A 19394-nucleotide genomic window follows, 5' to 3' on the forward strand; every position below is an offset into this window, starting at 1 on the left:
TTTTTTTTATTTATGTAAATTTTACACAATGATTTCATTTTTGAAACAAAAAAAAACATGTTTTAGTGTTTCCATAGTCTGGAGCCATAGTTTTTTCAGTTTTTGGGCGATTATCTTGGGTAGGGTATGATTTTTGCGGGATGAGATGACGGTTTGATTGGCACTATTTTGGCGTACATGCGACTTTTTTGATCACTTTTATTACCTTTTTTGGGAAGTAAGGTGGGCAAAATTTCTATTTCATCATAGTTTTTTTATTTTTTAAATACATGTGTAGGGAATTAGATTTTTTTCATTTTTTTTCAGTGGTAAATGTGTTTTTTTATTTTTACTTTTTTTTCACTTTTTTTTACTTTTTTTTTTACCCAGACCCACTTGGTTCTTGAAGATCCAGTGGGTCTGATGTCTGTATAATACAGTACAGTACACTATATAGTGTATTGTACTGTATTTTACTTAGACTTTGTCTGAACAGATCTATGCCTTTAGCACAGATCTGTTCAGCACCATGGACAGCAGGATGCCTGAGAAGGCATCCTGTTGCCATGGGGACCTTCCCCGTCTGCCACAACTTCGCAGACGGGGAAGGGTAAGGAGGGGATCTGTCTGGGGGCTCTCTCCCTCTCCATCGGGGGGCTGCAAAGGTACAGCAGCCCCCCGATAGGAGAGGGAGGGAGCTCCCTGAGCTGTTAACCTTTTCCATACAGCGGTCCGTACGGACCGTGGTATGGAAAGGGTTAAACGGCTGACATCGCATCACAGATGTCAGCCGTTTATACCAGGGTGTCAGCAATGTGCTGGCACCCTGGTATACCCACTAGACGCCAACGATTATTCAAGGGGAGGCGGGCGGGGATCGCAATCCCGCCTGCCGCACCGCCCGCCTCCCGCACCGCACGCAACCCTCCCCCTGCACCTCCCACCAGGATAAAATCACTGGGGGCTGTCTGGGGGCTCTCTCCCTCTCCATCGGGGGGCTGCAAAGGTACAGCAGCCCCCCGATGGGAGAGGGAGGGAGCTCCCTGAGCTGTTAACCTTTTCCATACAGCAGTCCGTACGGACCGCGGTATGGAAAGGGTTAAACGGCTGACATCGCATCAAAGATGTCAGCCGTTTATACCAGGGTGTCAGCAATGTGCTGACGCCAATGATTATTTAAGGGGACCGCGGGGATCAGAAACTGCAGAAAGCGCAGCAAACCGCAGGTCTGAATTGACCTGCGGTTTGCTGCGATCGCCGACATGGGGGGTCACGGGACCCCCCCGCGCATTTAGCCTAGGTGCCTGCTCAATGATTTGAGCAGGCACTGGGTTCCGATCACTGCCAGCCGCACGGCAGTGATCGAAAATACACAGGGCGTACATGTATGCCCTGTGTCCTTAAAGGGGTTGTCCCACTTTGCTTTTTCAATCTTACGAGCAGTAAATGTCCTGATAACTTCCTGGTTTGGCTCAGGCAGTTGAGTGAAGGCCGGCCACGCCTCCTCATGACTCACCCTGAGAGCTCAGTCCTTGCGTGCTCGTTCATGTGGATGAGTCATCTTTCTGGAGCCTGCAGAGTATGTAAAGCCCATCCCCCTGCTGGGGAATCACTCAGTGACCACTGACCAATGCTAGTGAACTAATGTAGTAGTAACTTGTGGCTGTCCTGCATTCTATTCATCACTGACTTATTACCCAGCTTTCCCGGTGTACAATATTATTACAGACTTATTACCCAGCTTTCCCGGTGTCTGATATTATCACTGACCTATTACCCAGCTTTCCCGGTATCAGATATTATCACTGACTTATTACCCAGCTTTCCCGGTATCAGATATTATCACTGACTTATTACCAAGCTTTCCCGGTGTCTGATATTATCACTGACCTATTACCCAGCTTTCCCGGTGTACAATATTATTACAGACTTATTACCCAGCTTTCCCAGTATCAGATATTATCACTGACTTATTACCCAGCTTTCCCGGTGTACAATATTATTACAGACTTATTACCCAGCTTTCCCGGTATCAGATATTATCACTGACTTATTACCCAGCTCTCCCGGTATCAGATATTATCACTGACTTATTACCCAGCTTATTGTACACCGGGAAAGCTGGGTAATAAGTCAGTGATAATATCTGATACCGGGAAAGCTGGGTAATAAGTCAGTGATAATATCTGATACCGGGAAAGCTGGGTAATAAGTCAGTGATAATATCTGATACCGGGAAAGCTGGGTAATAAGTCAGTGATAATATCTGATACCGGGAAAGCTGGGTAATAAGTCTGTAATAATATTGTACACCGGGAAAGCTGGGTAATAGGTCAGTGATAATATCAGACACCGGGAAAGCTGGGTAATAAGTCTTATAGACTTATTACCCAGCTTTCCCGGTGTCTGATATTATCACTGACCTATTACCCAGCTTATGGGGGGGGGGGGATCTGTGGATGGCACTTATGGGGGGGGGCATCTGTGGATAGCACTTATGGGGGGGGCATCTGTGGATGGCACTTATGGGGGGGGAGCATCTGTGGATGGCACTTATGGGGGGGCATCTGTGGATGGCACTTATGGGGGGGGCATCTGTGGATGGCACTTATGGGGGGGGCATCTGTGGATGGCACTTATGGGGGGGGCATCTGTGGATAGCACTTATGGGGGGGCATTTGTGGATAGCACTTATGGGGGGGGCATCTGTGGATGCAGGGGGTACTGGCCATGGACTCTACAGGGAAATTTGACTTCACTGGGTCCAGGATCCACAAGATGCAGCCATTGAGGGGACGTGTTCTATTGGGGCACGGAGACACAGATCCGTGGTCCCACAGGCATGTCACACAGCAGTGGTGTCCATTGGCATGACACAGTGTGAATGGGCCCTTATATGTGGATTTTGCAGCGTATTTGCCATGCGTTCTAGAAATATGCAGGCTGAACTGACACCCTGCAGATATAGGTGACCGTATAAATGACAGAACCAAGAGGGCAGCAGCCGGTCCCTTCTTCTAGGACAACCCCAGGTGACCCCGGCCTGGGCATGACCCGCAGGCTGTCAGAAAGAGGCGGCGCCAGCGTCCGGCAGCAGCGGAGGGGTTACACTGCTATGATCTATAAGAGAGTATCACTGTATTCCGGCGGCAGGAGGGAGCGCACGGCGTCCTCGGTTGCTATGACGCCGTGCGCTCCCTCCTGCTGCCGGAAAACAGTATTACACTGCTATGATCTATAAGAGAGTATCACTGTATTCCGGCGGCAGAGGGAGCGCACGGCGTCCTCGGTTGCTATGACGCCGTGCGCTCCCTCCTGCTGCCAGAAAACAGTAATACATTGCTATGATCGGGCGCCCGCGCATGCGCAAAACTATGCGACGTGCGCGCTCACAGTGTGAGTGAGAGGCCGGCTGGAGGATCGCAATAGATACCAGTGCGCAGGTGTGGCATGGATGCGGCCGGCGAGATGTGGCCGTATCCATGGGATACCAGCACAAACAAAGGGAAGTGAAAGGAGCGTTTTTAGGCTGAATGCTATGTTTTTTTTTAATTACATGTATTATAAGAAATGTTCAGTGGGGGGCAATGATTACATGTAACCCTATTTAATGAAGTGGGACAACCCCTTTAAGTACCAGGACACAAGGGCGTACATGTACGTCCTATGTCTTTAAGAGGTTAAAGAGGTTGTCCGGTCCCAAAATCCCAAAATTTTGATGTGCTCCTAACACCACTCACCATGCCTATATATGCCCCCAATACCAGTTTTTCATGTCTGAGCTTTCCTTTTCTCCCTTTCTCCTGGAAGACATCAGATTATCCTGGCAGATCTGTTTACTTTCCCCTTTTCTTGTTTTGTTGAATACATTATTGTTGTATTATTTATTGATACACAAGCCTGGCTGCACGGCACAGTGATGAGTCACAGGCTGGCCACACCCCCCACTTTGCTCTGCCTGGCCACTCCATCTATAACTTCTGTCTCCATCTTTCTGCACACAGACATGATTCTACTTCTCACTCAGTGTCTAAATCCCATTACTGACCGCCCACGGGCTCTTCCCTCACCATTTCCGGAGTGTAATAAACAGCTGGAAGCAGCAAGCACACCCAAACACATCTGTATCCTAACATGTATGTGTGCCTGATACAGAGCCTGTTGTGTCCTCATAATGCAGATCTAAAACCCATAGAACTCAATGGCACTGCAAAAAAAATGTGAATCGCACACGGACAGTATCCTTATTTAGTGGATCCACAACTTGCAAACCGCAAAACAGAAACGGTTCTGTGCACGAGCCCTATCACTTATACTCAGCACCCATAACAATGACATCCACAGCGCCCCCATAACAGTGACATCCACGGTGCCCCCATAACAGCGACGTCCACAGTGCTCCCATAAGTGTCATCCACACTGCCCCCATAACAGTGTCATCCACAGTATTCCCATAACAGTGTCATCCACAGTGTTCCCATAACAGTGACATCCACAGTGCCCCCATAAGTGTCATCCGCACTGCCCCCATAACAGTGACATCCACAGTATTCCCATAACAGTGTCATCCACACTGTTCCCATAACAGTGACGTCCACAGTGCCCCCATAACAGTGACGTTCACACTGTCCCATAACAGTGACTTTCACACTGCCCCCATAACAGTGACATCCACAGTGCCCCCATAACAGTTCCATCCACAGTGCGTCCATAACAGTGCCATCCACAGTATTCCCATAACAGTGACATCCACACTGCCCCCATAACAGTGACATCCACACTGCCCCCATAACAGTGCCACCCACATTGCCCCATAACAGTGCCACCCACATTGCCCCATAACAGTGCCATCCACACTGCCCCCATAACAGTGCCATCCACAGTGCGTCCATGACAGTGCCATCCACAGTGTGTCCATAACAGTGACATCCAAAGTACCCCTATTCTGCCATCCATTGCCCCCCTTGTGCCATCCAGTTCCCCTTGTGCCATCCAGTGCCCCCTTGTTTGCCATCTAGTGCCTCTGTTTACCATCCAGTGCCCCTGTTTGCCATTCAGTGCTCCCGGTTTGCCATCCAGTGCCCCCTATTTGCCATCCAGTGTCCCTTTGTGCCATCCATTGCCCCCATTGTGCCATCCAGTGCCCCCTGTTTGCCATCTAGCACCCCTGTTTGCCATCCAGTGTCCCCATTCTGCCATCCATTGCCCCCCTTGTGCCATCCAGGTCCCTCATTGTGCCATCTAGTGCCCCCTTGTGCCATCTATTGCTTCCTTGTGACATCCATTGCCCCTATTGTGCCATCCAGTGCCCCCTGTTTGCCATCCAGTGCCCCCTTGTGACATCAATTGCCCCCTTGTGACAACCATTGCTCCCAATGTGCCATCCAGTGCCCCCTGTTTGCCATCCAGTGCCCCTTTGCGACATCCATTGCCCCCATTGTGCCATCCAGTGCCCCCTGTTTGCCATCCAGTGCCCCCTGTTTGCCATCCAGTGCCCCCTGTTTGCCATCAAAAGTGCCCCCTGGGACATGCACAGCATAGCAATTAGCTTCTGTGGCTGATCGTTATGCTGTCACTCCTGCACATCGCTCACATCGCGCTGTGCAGGAGTCAGTACAGGCTTTACATAGAAGCCTCTACGATACAGACGGCAATCCCACACATGTGCACTAGCATTCAGCATAGTGGACTTGCGTGGTTAGTAAGGATGGTCGGGCGGAGCTTAATTTTGCAGGAGGCGGTGACGTCATTCATGACGTTCCGTCTCCAGCTCAAGGTAGGAAGAGAAGACCGTGGGACAAGCAGATGGACTTCGCCCGGAAGAACAGAAAATCCATCTGGAGGGACCACGTGACCAGGAGGCAGATTTCAGGAACAGCTACACTGTGGAAGGTAAGTATGTCACCAATAATCTTTACTCCACAGGTTAGAAGTTATGAGCCAAAATAAGGTTTAGGCCGGAGAACCCCTTTAAGTTTATTGGCGAAAACTGTAAAATTAAAAGGAGGCTCTAGTACCCTGTTGGGCCGCCTCTAGCCTGGATACAAGATGAGGTACAGTTGGGCATGGAGGCATACAGGTTCTGTATGGTATCCTGCCCTACATTTGCCCACGTATGTTTCAGCTGGGCCTGTAAATCCTGCACTCTCTTAGGTTTCCAAAGCTGGCGACTTTGGAAACCTAAGAGAGTGCAGGATTTAAAGGCCCAGCTGAAACATCTGTGGTCAAATCCAGCTAGTCTTATAAATTCTTGATTCACAATAAATCTGGTGACTGGGCATGCCCAGGAAATGTTGCAATTTGGCTCAGACATTCCTGGGAAACCCTTGTTGGGTGTGGGCGAGCATTATTCTGCTGAAAAATGCCAGTTAGAAGCCCTGCCAGGAGAGGCAGCACATGTGGCCATAAGATGTCCTACACCTATCACTCAGCTGTTAGTTTCCCTTTTATGACTACTTGGGGTGACCGACAGTCATATGAGATGGCTCCCCAGATCAGCACACCAGTGGCTGGGGCAGTGTGTCGCTCCACAGTAAAGGTAGGATTTAAGAACTCACCACAAGGCCTCCATACTTAAACCTGACCGTTATGGGATCCCAAAAACAAACTGAATTTGTCACTAAAGATTATATGGTTCCAGTATGTTGTAGTCCAGGTTTCTAGTTCATGAATCGTCTGCAAGCAAAGGTGTTGGTGGCTGTCTGTCATGTAATGGGTACCATGACACTAAATTTCCTTCTGCTATGGACCTGGAAATGATCCTAGTAGAGACTGTGTAGAGAGGATTGTGTAACGAAGGTGCTACCTATGACTGGATGGTGGACAAGAAAACTGTGGGAGCTGCTTGTGCTTGTCGGTGGATCGAACAATCCTCTGTACTGGTGGTCCGTCTGGAGCATGTGCACTGTATGTGCATAGCCTCACATAACTGCTCCCAACACCTCCTAACAGCTAGGTGAAAACAGCCTAGATATGGAACAATTTGTTGAAATGATGATCCTGCTTCTCTCAGTCCAATGATGCGCCCCCTCTGTTATTTGGGCAAAATGTCTCTGAGTGCATCAGAGACATGTCTAGTAGTCAGATCTCACACCAAGAGGTACACAGTCCAAAAGTAACCTCTGAGAGCTTGTATGATCACTGCAGGGTGCATAAGCTGTGGCTGATATTAGGTACAGGCCTGGACCTATTGTGACATACCCCAAAGGGCTTCTTGTGTGACCCTTTGTTAGGGCAAATTTGAATACTTTAAAGAGGTTTTCCAGGCTCCTAATATTGCTGACCTATCCTCAGGGTAGATCATTAATATCTGATCAGTGAGGGTCCAACATCTCAGAACCCCACTGATCAGTTGTTCCCTGCAACCTCCGGTGCTGGAACAAGAACTTCGAAAGGAACTGGAAAAAGGGAGAGTTATCCATGGGTTTATGACCGTTTATCATGTAAATGCATAAAAGATATGAGGTTCCAACCAAATGCTATATTTATTAAGAATCTGCTCAATTTTTTACGACACATACATCTGTATAAGGAAATGTGGGCACGGCTTCAAAGGTGTACTTTATGTGACATAATATATTTATCACCTTTTTTGGTATTGTTTTATACCATTATCATATTCCTTAGCAGGTTGTGTGCACTATATTGTTGATACAAGATAATATACCTCATTAAATGTGCTTCCTTCAGAAACTCCACTTTTTCTTGATCTGTTGCATCACTTTTCAGAGTCTGTTCAAATCAAAACATATTATTAAATGCATCTAAGTCAACCAAAATGATGGAAATATACAGAAAAGAGTTTCCTGTGTAATGTATATGGTGAGAAAAAGCTACAGATAGCCATATGTCTCATACGGAACCTACAATAAAGGAGAGCGAAGGATTCATGTACACAACTGTGTCTTCATTAAGGTCCACAAACCACAAATCCACAAAATACGGATACTATCCGTGTGCAATCCGCATTTTTATCACTTCCATCACTAGAAATGATGGACAAGAATAGGACATGGTCTATAGTTTACGGAATAGACATATGGATGCAGAGAGCACACGGATGACATCCGTGTGTTGTCCTTTTTTTAGGCCCCTTAGAAATGAATGGGTCTAAGTGTAATCCGCAAAAAATGGCAATTGGACACGGATGCAAAATATGATCATGTGCACGAGGCCTAACTCTAATTTATTTCACTTTTTTATTGCTTATGTCACAGAATATTTTTTATTTTCATACCAGGCTACAGCAGCACCTATGTATATTACTGTAGATATGGTCCAAGAAAAGTAAAATAATGTAAATGTGAACAAGGTTCCGGGTCCAGATGGATTACACCTAAGAGTGCTTAAAGAGCTCAAGTCCTTGCTGTGCCCCTGTTTATAATTTTCAAAGATTCTCTAGGTACTGGTACAGTGCCAAGTGATTGGCGCAAAACAAATGTGGTGCCCATATTCAAAAAAGGATCTTAGTCCTTCACAGGTAATTATAGACCAGTTAGTTTAACTTCTGTTAGTTTAACTTCTGTTGTGGGAAAAATGTTGGAAGGACTCTTAAGGGACTATATACATGAGTATGTGACTGTAAATAATATTATACAGTAAGTGATAACCAACATGGGTTTACCAAGGACAGAAGTTGTCAGACTAACCTGATTTGTTTTTATGAGGAGGTGAGTAGTAGCCTGGACAGAGGGGCGGCTGTGGATGTAGTGTTTCTGGATTTTGCAAAGGCTTTTGATACTGTCCCTCATAGACGTTTAATAGGTAAAGTAAGGTCTATAGGCTTGGAAAGTAAAGTTTGTAATTGTATAGAAAACTGGCTGAAGGACCGTGTCCAGAGAGTTATGGTCAATGATTCCTACTCAGAATGGTCCCGGGTTATATGTGGTGTACCCCAAGGTTCAGTTCTGGGCCCTATATTATTTAATTTATTTATTAATGATATAGAGGATTAATAGCACCATTTCTATTTTTGCAGATGATACTAAGCTGTGTAGTACTGTACAGTCTATGTAAGATGTCTATAAACTACAAGCTGACTTGAACACTCTGAATGATTGGGCATCAACTTGGCAAATGAGGTTCAATGTGGATAAATGTAAAGTTATGCATTTTAGTAGTAATATTCTCTGTGCTTCATATGTCCTAGGTGATGTAACACTGGGAGAGTCACTTATAGAGAAGGATTTGGGTGTCCTTGTAGATGGTAGATTAATTAACAGCATACAGTCGTGGCCAAAAGTTTTGAGAATTACATAAATATTGGAAATTGGAAAAGTTGCTGCTTAAGTTTTTATAATAACAATTTGCATATACTCCAGAATGTTATGAAGAGTGATCAGATGAATTGCATAGTCCTTTTTTGCCATGAAAATTAACTTAATCCCAAAAAAAACTTTCCACTGCATTTCATTGCTGTCATTAAAGGACCTGCTGAGATCATTTTAGTAATCCTCTTGTTAACTCAGGTGAGAATGTTGACGAGCACAAGGCTGTAGATCAATATGTCAGGCTCATTGGGTTAAAATGGCAGACTTGACATGTTAAAAGGAGGGTGATGCTTGAAATCATTGTTCTTCCATTGTTAACCATGGTGACCTGCAAAGAAACGCGTCCAGCCATCATTGCGTTGCATAAAAATGGCTTCGCAGGCAAGGATATTGTGGCTACTAAGATTGCACCTCAATCAACAATTTATAGCATCATCAAGAACTTCAAGGAAAGAGGTTCAATTCTTGTTAAGAAGGCTTCAGGGCGTCCAAGAAAGTCCAGCAAGCGCCAGGATAGTCTCCTAAAGAGGATTTAGCTGTGGGATCGGAGTGCCACCAGTGCAGAGCTTGCTCAGGAATGGCAGCAGGCAGGTGTGAGCGAATCTGCACGCACAGTGAGGCGAAGACTTTTGGAAGATGGCCTGGTGTCAAGAAGGGCAGCAAAGAAGCCACTTCTCTCCAAAAAAAACATCAGGGACAGATTGATCTTCTGCAGAAAGTATGGTGAATGGACTGCTGAGGACTGGGGCAAAGTCATATTCTCCGATGAAGCCTCTTTCCGATTGTTTGGAGCATCTGGAAAAAGGCTTGTCTGGAGAAGAAAAGGTGAGCGCTACCATCAGTCCTGTGTCATGCCAACAGTAAAGCATCCTGAGACCATTCATGTGTGGGGTTGCTTCTCATCCAAGGGAGTGGGCTCACACACAATTTTGCCCAAAAACACAGTCATGAATAAAGAATGGTACCAAAACACCCTCCAACAGCAACTTCTTCCAACAATCCAACAACAGTTTGGTGAAGAACAATGCATTTTCCAGCACGATGGAGCACCGTGCCATAAGGCAAAAGTGATAACTAAGTGGCTCGGGGACCAAAACGTTGACATTTTGGGTCCATGGCCTGGAAACTCCCCAGATCTTAATCCCATTGAGAATTTGTGGTCAATCCTCAAGAGGCGGGTGGACAAACAAAAACCCACTAATTCTGACAAACTCCAAGAAGTGATTATGAAAGAATGGGTTGCTATCAGTCAGGAATTGGCCCAGAAGTTGATTGAGAGCATGCCCAGTCGAATTGCAGAGGTCCTGAAAAAGAAGGGCCAACACTGCAAATACTGACTCTTTGCATAAATGTCATGTAATTGTCGATAAAAGCCTTAGAAACGTAGGAAGTGTGTGTAATTATATTTCACTACATCACAGAAACAACGGAAACAAAGATCTAAAAGCAGTTTAGCAGCAAACTTTGTGAAAACTAATATTTTTGTCATTCTCAAAACTTTTGGCCACGACTGTACAATGTCAATCAGATGCTTCTAAGGCCACCAGGATATTGTCATGCATTAAACGAGGCATGAACTTGCTGGGCAGGGATGTAATATTACCATTTTACAAAGCGTTCGTATGGACTCATCTGGAATATGCAGTTCAGTTCTGGGCACCAGTCCATAGAAAGGACGCACTGCAGCTGGAAAAAGTACAGAGGAGAGCGACTAAACTGATAAGGGGCATGGAAGGTCTTAGTTATGAAAAAAGATTAAAATAAAATAAAATAAAATAATTAAATTTATATAGTCTTGAGAAGAGACATTTAAGGGGGGACATGATTAACCTATACAAATAAATAAATGGGCCATAGAAAAAATACTGTGAAAAACTGTTCCATGTAAAATGCCCTTAAAAGACAAGGGGGCACTGCCTCTGACTGGAGAAGAAAATGTTCAGTCTCCAGAAGCGGCAAAGCTTCTTTTGTCACTACCAGAGCTTTGGGACGTTCTCACAGCTCTGTTTCTCCACCCCTGTGATGATGTCACTACTAGAGCTGGGAGGAGTTTTCTGTTTCCTTCCTCCCAGCTGTTTCTCCTCCGTTTGATTTCCCTGCCTTTATATTCCCCCTCCTCCTATTGTAGGTGTGGATTATAGTTCTCGTTTGGGTTGTAGCTCTTGCTTGAGTATCTTCCCTTGTATGCTATCCTTTCACTGGACCTGTGTTCTGATGCAGCAAGTACTCCGGATATTGCCAGCCTTTCTTTGGATCCGTCTTCACTGCGGCTGCAGCCCTTCAGCTAAGTGTGCAGACATTGCTGTGTATCTGTGTGTTTTCTGACTGGATCCGAGGCGACCACGGTTCCCTCCATATACTGAGCAGGGCACCGGTGGCCGTGCCCCTTCCACTATTGTAGGGGTTACAGTGGCCATCAGTCTTAGGTACGCGGGCATGCCTCCTTCCACCATTTGGATCCGGGCATGGGCTTAGCAGCATAGGGAGAGCTTTTGAGGGTCGGACAAGGGTCACCCTTTATCCTCCCTAGTTTGGGTCCGGTCAGTTGCTCTATTTTCTGTGCATGCTCTTGTTGCTCACACACAGCCGTGACATTATAATCCACCGAAACCGTCTTTTTTGACATGGATCCGCTTTCTGGCCTGGTTGACCGCATGCAGGGTCTTTCTTTAGAGGTAGCGGATCTCCGTCAATCTATGACTCAGCTTCAAGCATTGGGCTCTGCTCCGGCCCATGGAGTCTGTTGCGAGCCAAAGGTCTCACTTCCGGAAACGTTCTCCGGGGGCAGTGAGAGTTTTGTTCGCTTCAGAGAGGCATGCAAACTCCATTTTTGCTTGTGTCCACATTCCTCTGGGAATCAGGAGCAGAGGGTGAGGATTGTCATCTCCCTGCTCAGGGGTAATGCTCAGACTTGGGCTTTTTCGCTGCCATCAGGGGATCCCTCCCTTCGATCCGTGGAAGGATTTTTTGTGGCCCTGGTGCAGATATATGATGACCCGGATCGTGTTGCTCTGGCCGAATCTAACTTACGTTTTTTATGCCAGAGCAAACTGTCTGCGGAGCTTTATTGTTCTGAATTTCGGAGATGGGCAGCTGATTCAGGTTGGAATGATGCTGCACTCCGGAGTCAGTTCTGTCATGGTCTCTCAGAGAGATTGAAAGATGCGTTTGCTTTCCATGAGAGACCAACGTCCTTAGAGTCTGCCATGTCACTGGCGGTACGCCTTGACAGGCGTCTAAGAGAAAGAAACGAGACCTCTCTGTCCAGCCATTGTCAGTCTAGGGGCAGTGGTGCGGACTCATTCAGTGTGCAGGGGCCTCATCCTGTCTCGCTCCCCTCTGAGGAGGAGCCCATGCAGCTAGGTCGACTTGCCCCTGATAAAAGAGGATTTAGTCCTCAGAGTATGGTGTGTTTTTGTTGTGGGGGTATAGGTCATTTGGCAAATGTTTGTCCGTCTAGGAGATTCTTGAACTGTACTAAGAGCGATAATAAGAGAAAAACCTCAAAAGGTAAATCATCAAACTCTGCTTCATCTGCTACTTTGGGCAAAGTTGATGTAGGAATTGATGCTTTTCCTCTGACCTGCAGTTCCCGTTTTCTCCTGTCTGCCAGGGTGGCGCTAGAGAGCAAAGTCATTTCTTGTGAGATTTTTGTCGATAGTGGAGCGGCCGTCAATCTTATTGACACTCAATTTGTAGCCATGCATGGTTTTCAGGTTTGCACATTAGAAAAGGATATACCTGTTTTTGCTATTGACTCTGCTCCACTCTCACAGAGATCTCTGAAGGGCATTGTTCACAATATCCGGTTAGCTGTAGGTGACACTCATGTGGAGGATATATCTTGTTTTGTCCTTAACGGATTGCCTTCTCCTCTAGTTTTGGGGTTACCCTGGCTCACTAGACATAACTCCACTATTGATTGGCAAGGAAGGCAAATAAATGAGTGGAGTGACTTTTGTAGAGAAAATTGACTTACAGCGACTTTTGCAGAGGTGTCTACTAAAACTGTGCCATCATTTCTCTGATTTCTCGGACGTGTTTTCCGAGAGCGGTGTTCAGGAGCTACCTCCTCACCGGGAGTTTGACTGTCTCATTAACCTCATTCCCGGCGCCAAGCTGCCAAAAGCTTGCCTCTACAATCTCTCACAACCGGAAAGAATCGCAATGCAAACCTATATCTCCGAGAGTCTCGATAAGGGGCATATTCGTCCCTCAAAATCACCTGTTGCCGCTGGTTTTTTTTTTGTTAAAAAAAAAGATGGCTCTCTGAGACCTTGCCTAGATTTTAGGGAGCTGAACCGTATCACGATTCGCGATCCCTATACCCTTCCTCTGATCCCGGACCTCTTCAACCAAATTGTTGGGGCCAAGGTTTTTTCCAAATTGGATTTGAGAGGCGCGTACAACCTGGTCAGGGTCAGAGAGGGGGATGAATGGAAAACGGCCTTTAATACCCCTAACGGACATTTCGAGAATCTCGTTATGCCTTTCGGCCTGATGAATGCTCCGGCCGTCTTTCAGCATTTTGTTAACAGTATTTTCTACCATTTAATGGGGAAATTTGTATTGGTGTATCTTGATGATATTTTGATTTTTTCCCCTGATGTTCAGACCCATCAGGATCATCTTTTTCAGGTTCTGCAGATTCTGCGGGAAAATAAATTGTACGCCAAGCTGGAGAAATGTGTTTTTATGGTATCGGAGATTCAATTTCTGGGTTTTCTCCTCTCTGCTTCTGGTTTTCGCATGGATCCGGAGAAGGTCCGTGCTGTACTTGAGTGGGAGCTTCCTGAGAATCAGAAGGCATTGATGCGCTTTTTGGGTTTTGAGAACTATTACAGAAAGTTCATTTTGAATTATTCCTCTGTGGTCAAACCCCTCACTGACATGACAAAAAAGGGGGCGGATTTTTCCTCTTGGTCGGAGGAGGCGCTTGCAGCTTTTTCTAAGATTAAAGAGAGTTTTGCATCTGCTCCCGTCTTGGTGCATCCCGATGTTTCCTTACCTTTTATTGTTGAGGTGGATGCTTCCGAGGTGGGTGTGGGTGCGGTTTTGTCCCAGGGCCCTTCTCCTGCCAAGTGGCGACCCTGTGCCTTTTTCTCTAAAAAACTCTCCCCGGCAGAGAAAAACTATGATGTGGAAGATAGGGAGTTGTTGGCCATCAAGTTGGCTTTCGAGGAATGGCGCCATTGGTTGGAGGGGGCCAGGCACCCTATCACCGTTTTTACCGACCATAAGAATCTGGCATACTTGGAGTCGGCCAGGCGTATGAATCCGAGACAGGCCAGATGGTCTCTGTTCTTCTCCAGATTCAATTTTGTCGTCACATTCCCCCCTGGGATCAAAAATGTGAAGGCTGATGCTCTCTCTCGCTGTTTTCCGGGAGGAGGAAACTCAGAGGACCCGGGTCCCATTTTGGCGGAGGGGTAGTTGTTTCTGCTCTATATTCGGATTTGGAGGCCGAGGTCCAGGCTGCCCAGACTGAGGCACCTGCCCGTTGTCCTTCTGGGAAGTTGTTTGTGCCTCCTGAGCTACGTCACAAACTCTTCAAGGAGCATCATGATACTGTTCTTGCTGGTCACCCCGGGAGTAGAGCCACGGTAGATCTCATTGCTCGGAGATTTTGGTGGCCGGCTCTTCGTAAGTCGGTGGAGGGTTTTGTGGCTGCTTGTGAGACGTGCGCTCGCGCTAAGGTCCCTCGTTCACGGCCTTCAGGTTCCCTTCTCCCGTTACCCATACCTTCCCGTCCTTGGACACACCTGTCCATGGACTTTATCACGGATTTTCCTCGTTCCTCAGGGAAGTCGGTGATCCTGGTGGTGGTGGACCGTTTTAGCAAGATGGCTCATTTCGTACCTTTCCCTGGTTTACCCAATGCTAAAACGTTGGCGCAAGCTTTTGTTGACCATATTGTTAAATTGCATGGCATTCCCTCTGATATTGTTTCCGATAGAGGCACGCAGTTTGTGTCCAGGTTCTGGAAGGCTTTCTGTTCTCGCCTGGGGGTTCGGCTGTCCTTCTCTTCTGCTTTTCACCCGCAGTCGAATGGTCAGACTGAGCGCCTCAATCAGAATCTGGAGACATATTTGCGCTGTTTCGTGGCAGAGAACCAGGAGGATTGGTGTTAATTTCTCCCTCTTGCTGAGTTTGCTCTGAACAACCGCCGTCAGGAATCTTCTGATAAGTCGCCATTCTTTGGTGCATATGGGTTCCATCCGCAGTTTGGGACATACTCGGGAGGGGCTCTTTCTGGTTTGCCTGAGGAGGAGAGATTTTCCTCGTCTTTGTCTACCATTTGGCAAAAGATTCAGAGTAATCTTAGAAAGATGAGTGAGAAGTATAAGCGTGTGGCTGATAAGAGACGTGTGCCTGGTCCGGACCTGAGTGTGGGTGATCTGGTGTGGTTGTCTACAAGAAATATTAAACTGAAGGTTCCCTCCTGGAAATTGGGTCCCAAGTTTATTGGGCCTTATAAAATCTTGTCAGTCATCAATCCTGTTGCCTTCCGTCTTGATCTTCCACGGGTTTGGAAGATACATAATGTATTTCACAGATCTCTCTTAAAACCATATGTCCAGCCCACGGTAACCTCCTCTTTGCCTCCTCCTCCGATTTTGGTTGATGGCAATCTGGAGTTTGAGGTTTCCAGAATTGTGGACTCTCGCATTGTCCGCAGTTCTCTCCAGTACCTCGTTCATTGGAAGGGTTATGGTCCTGAGGAGAGGATGTGGGTTCCGGTGTCGGACATTAAAGCCACTCGCCTCATCAGGGCATTTCATAGGGCTCATCCTGAGAAGGTGGGTCCTGGGTGTCCGGAGTCCACCCGTAGAGGGGGGGGGGTACTGTCACTACCAGAGCTTTGGGACGTTCTCACAGCTCTGTTTCTCCACCCCTGTGATGATGTCACTACTAGAGCTGGGAGGAGTTTTCTGTTTCCTTCCTCCCAGCTGTTTCTCCTCCGTTTGATTTCCCTGCCTTTATATTCCCCCTCCTCCTATTGTAGGTGTGGATTATATTTCTCATTTGGGTTGTAGCTCTTGCTTGAGTATCTTCCCTTGTATGCTATCCTTTCACTGGACCTGTGTTCTGCTGCAGCAAGTACTCCGGATATTGCCAGCCTGTCTTTGGATCCGTCTTCACTGCGGCTGCAGCCCTTCAGCTAAGTGTGCAGACATTGCTGTGTATCTGTGTGTTTTCTGACTGGATCCGAGGCGACCACGGTTCCCTCCATATACTGAGCAGGGCACCGGTGGCCGTACCCCTTCCACTATTGTAGGGGTTACAGTGGCCATCAGTCTTAGGTACGCGGGCATGCCTCCTTCCACCATTTGGATCCGGGCATGGGCTTAGCAGCATAGGGAGAGCTTTTGAGGGTCGGACAGGGGTCACCCTTTATCCTCCCTAGTTTGGGTCCGGTCAGTTGCTCTATTTTCTGTGCATGCTCTTGTTGCTCACACACAGCCGTGACATCTTTACTGTAAGAACTGTGAATCTGTGGAATAGACTTTCTCAGGACGTGGTCACAGCAGGAACAGTGGACAGTTTTAAAAAGGGTTTAGATGAATTATTAAAAGTAAATGAGATTAATGCTTATGAAAACATGTAGAAATCTGAGTCTCACTTCCTTCTGGGATTCGCATACCAACCTATCCCTTGGTTGAACTTGATGGACTTATGTCTTTTTAACTATATGTAACTATGTGTAACTATATGATAAATGTAGAAGTTTTTTTAATGATTTTGGATTTTGTTATGAGAACCCCTGATAAATAGTTATATCCTTGCCAAAATATTTAACACATTAAAAGGCTATGGACATCTTAAAGGACAGTTTTTATTATTGCATTTTACTCATTTTGGGCTAAAAATTAATTTTTCAATTGGTCTTTATTAGAGATTTTCAATAGTTTTTCCTCTACAGTTTTCCATTTAACTACCATATTTTTCGCCCTATAAGATGCACTTTTTTCCACCCAAAAGTGGGGGAAAAATAGCAGTGCATCTTATGGGGCGAATGCTTCATTTTGCCGAATTTTCAATGATACACCCGCCGCGATGCCGCCCAGGGGGGATAAGCTGTGAGGGAGGAGGGGCTGGGGGCCGGCATATGCTTTTATAATGACAGCGGGGCCCGTGCAGTGACTGTATTCTACTACACGGGCCCCGCTCACTGTATAATCGTATCTGTAATAGTTAATGGTTATGTATATAATCGGGTAATCAGCGCCTGTATTAATTACAACTACAAGCGCTCAGTAGCAGAGAGGAGGGAGGAGGCAGGCCGGGAGGATGGGCGCTGGCAGCGTGAGTCACTACGTCACGCGCCTGTGCCGCCTACTTTATGAATGAAGCAGGCGGCGTGGGCGCATGACGTAGTGACTCACGCTGCCAGCGCCCGTCCTCCTGGACTGCCTCCTCCCTCCTCTCTGCTACCAAGTGCTTGTAGTTGTAAGTAATACAGGCGCTGATTACCCGATATACATAACAATTAACTATTACAGATACGATAATATACAGTGAGCGGGGCCCGTGTAGTAGAATTCAGTCACTGCACGGGCCCCGCTGTCATTATAAAAGCAGATGCGACCCCCACCCCCTGTATTGAGGGTCATTCACTACAGGGACACTGTTATGGAGGGGATCTGTGGATGACACATAGCATAAGATGCTATATATGTGTCATCCACAGATCCCCCCCATAACTGTCATACACAGATCCCCGTAACAGTGCCATCCAGAGACCCCAATAAGAGCCACCCACAGATCCCCCATAAGTGTCACCCACAGATCCCCCATAAGTGTCACCCACAGATCCCCCATAAGTGTCACCCACAGATCCCCCATAAGTCACCCACAGATCCCCCATAACAGTGTGTCACACACAGATCCCACATAACAGTGCGTCACCCACAGATCCCCCATAACAGTGCGCCATCCACAGACCACAATTAGTTCAAAACCCACCAAAAGCACACCTTTTGGTTCAAATTTTTTTTTTCTTATTTTCCTCCTCAAAAACCTAGGTGCGTCTTATGGGCCGGTGTGTCTTATAGGGCAAAAAATACGGTACATCTATAGACTATTGCTCTATATACTTTGACCTGTATCCCTTACGTCTGAACTCCTGACAGCTTATAAACACTTATTATAGCTAAATACTTATGAAACTGACTTTGAACTTAGCTACAGATCATGCCATCAGAGCAGCTCCCTGACAAATTCAGTGTAAGGCAGAGAGCAATAGTCTGGAGATAGACTGAAACTGAAAGCTCTAGAGGAAAAGTTGTTGACATTTTCTTAATAAAGACTAATTGAAAAAATGACTTTTAGCCCAAAATGAGTCAAATGCAAATGATAAAAAGTTGCAACCAAAGCCCCCAGAAGTGTCCATGCCCATTATTCCATATGGTAGCTTTTAGTTCATTGGACACTAGCATGTAGCATAAAATTACTGACTTGTATTTAATAGATTCCGTCAGGCAGTTTGACCTGTATCCCTTACGTCTGAATGCCTGACAGCTTATAATCACTCATGATAGCTAAACACTTATGAAACTGGCATGAATAGTTTTGTGGTTCACCTATCCAACATCTGCATTTTCTTAGAATTATTTTAGCTTCAAATTACACATTTACATAAAATTTGTGTGAAATGACTGACCACACCTGACTGGTCCCCTGAATGTAAAATTTATAAGTGGCTGATCGTGTTGTACAAACTTACAAGACACTTTCTTCTCATTTCACTGTACAAGAATCACAGGAAACAAAATTTTGAGTATACAATTAAAGTTAAGAGATTGCACCCTAAAAACAATATGTATAGAAATAAAATAATAAAGGCCCTTACAATGCATCTTATTATTTAAAAGTCTAATTGCTGACAGATAAAAACTATTTATGTGCCGATTTGTGTTTCATCGCAAACTCCTATACCTTCTTCCTGACGGCAAAATATAAAGACTGTGCCAGGGATGTGATAAATCCCTAATAATGCTTCTTGCTTTCTGAGCCAATTGTCGTTCTGCCACATTCTCAAAACTAGGCAAAGAAGTCCCAATTATCTTCTCAGCCACCTTTACCACTTTTCGCAATGTCTTTTTTCCATACTATTACAGCCTCCATACTATAAAGTAATACTAT

General features: G+C 46.1%; 1 protein-coding gene across 1 annotated transcript in view; it reads right to left on the reverse strand.

Moving 5' to 3' along the window:
* The window catches only part of ROS1 (ROS proto-oncogene 1, receptor tyrosine kinase), a 209934-nt gene that overhangs the window by 49318 nt on the left and 141222 nt on the right, over window positions 1-19394 (reverse strand). Inside the window, exon 34 of the mRNA XM_040430082.1 lies at window positions 7646-7710. Within this exon, the coding sequence (XP_040286016.1) occupies window positions 7646-7710 (65 nt within the window). The remainder of the gene's footprint in view (window positions 1-7645; window positions 7711-19394) is intronic.

The sequence above is a fragment of the Bufo bufo genome, chromosome 4, assembly GCF_905171765.1.
Source record: "Bufo bufo chromosome 4, aBufBuf1.1, whole genome shotgun sequence".
NCBI classification, from domain to species: domain Eukaryota; kingdom Metazoa; phylum Chordata; class Amphibia; order Anura; family Bufonidae; genus Bufo; species Bufo bufo.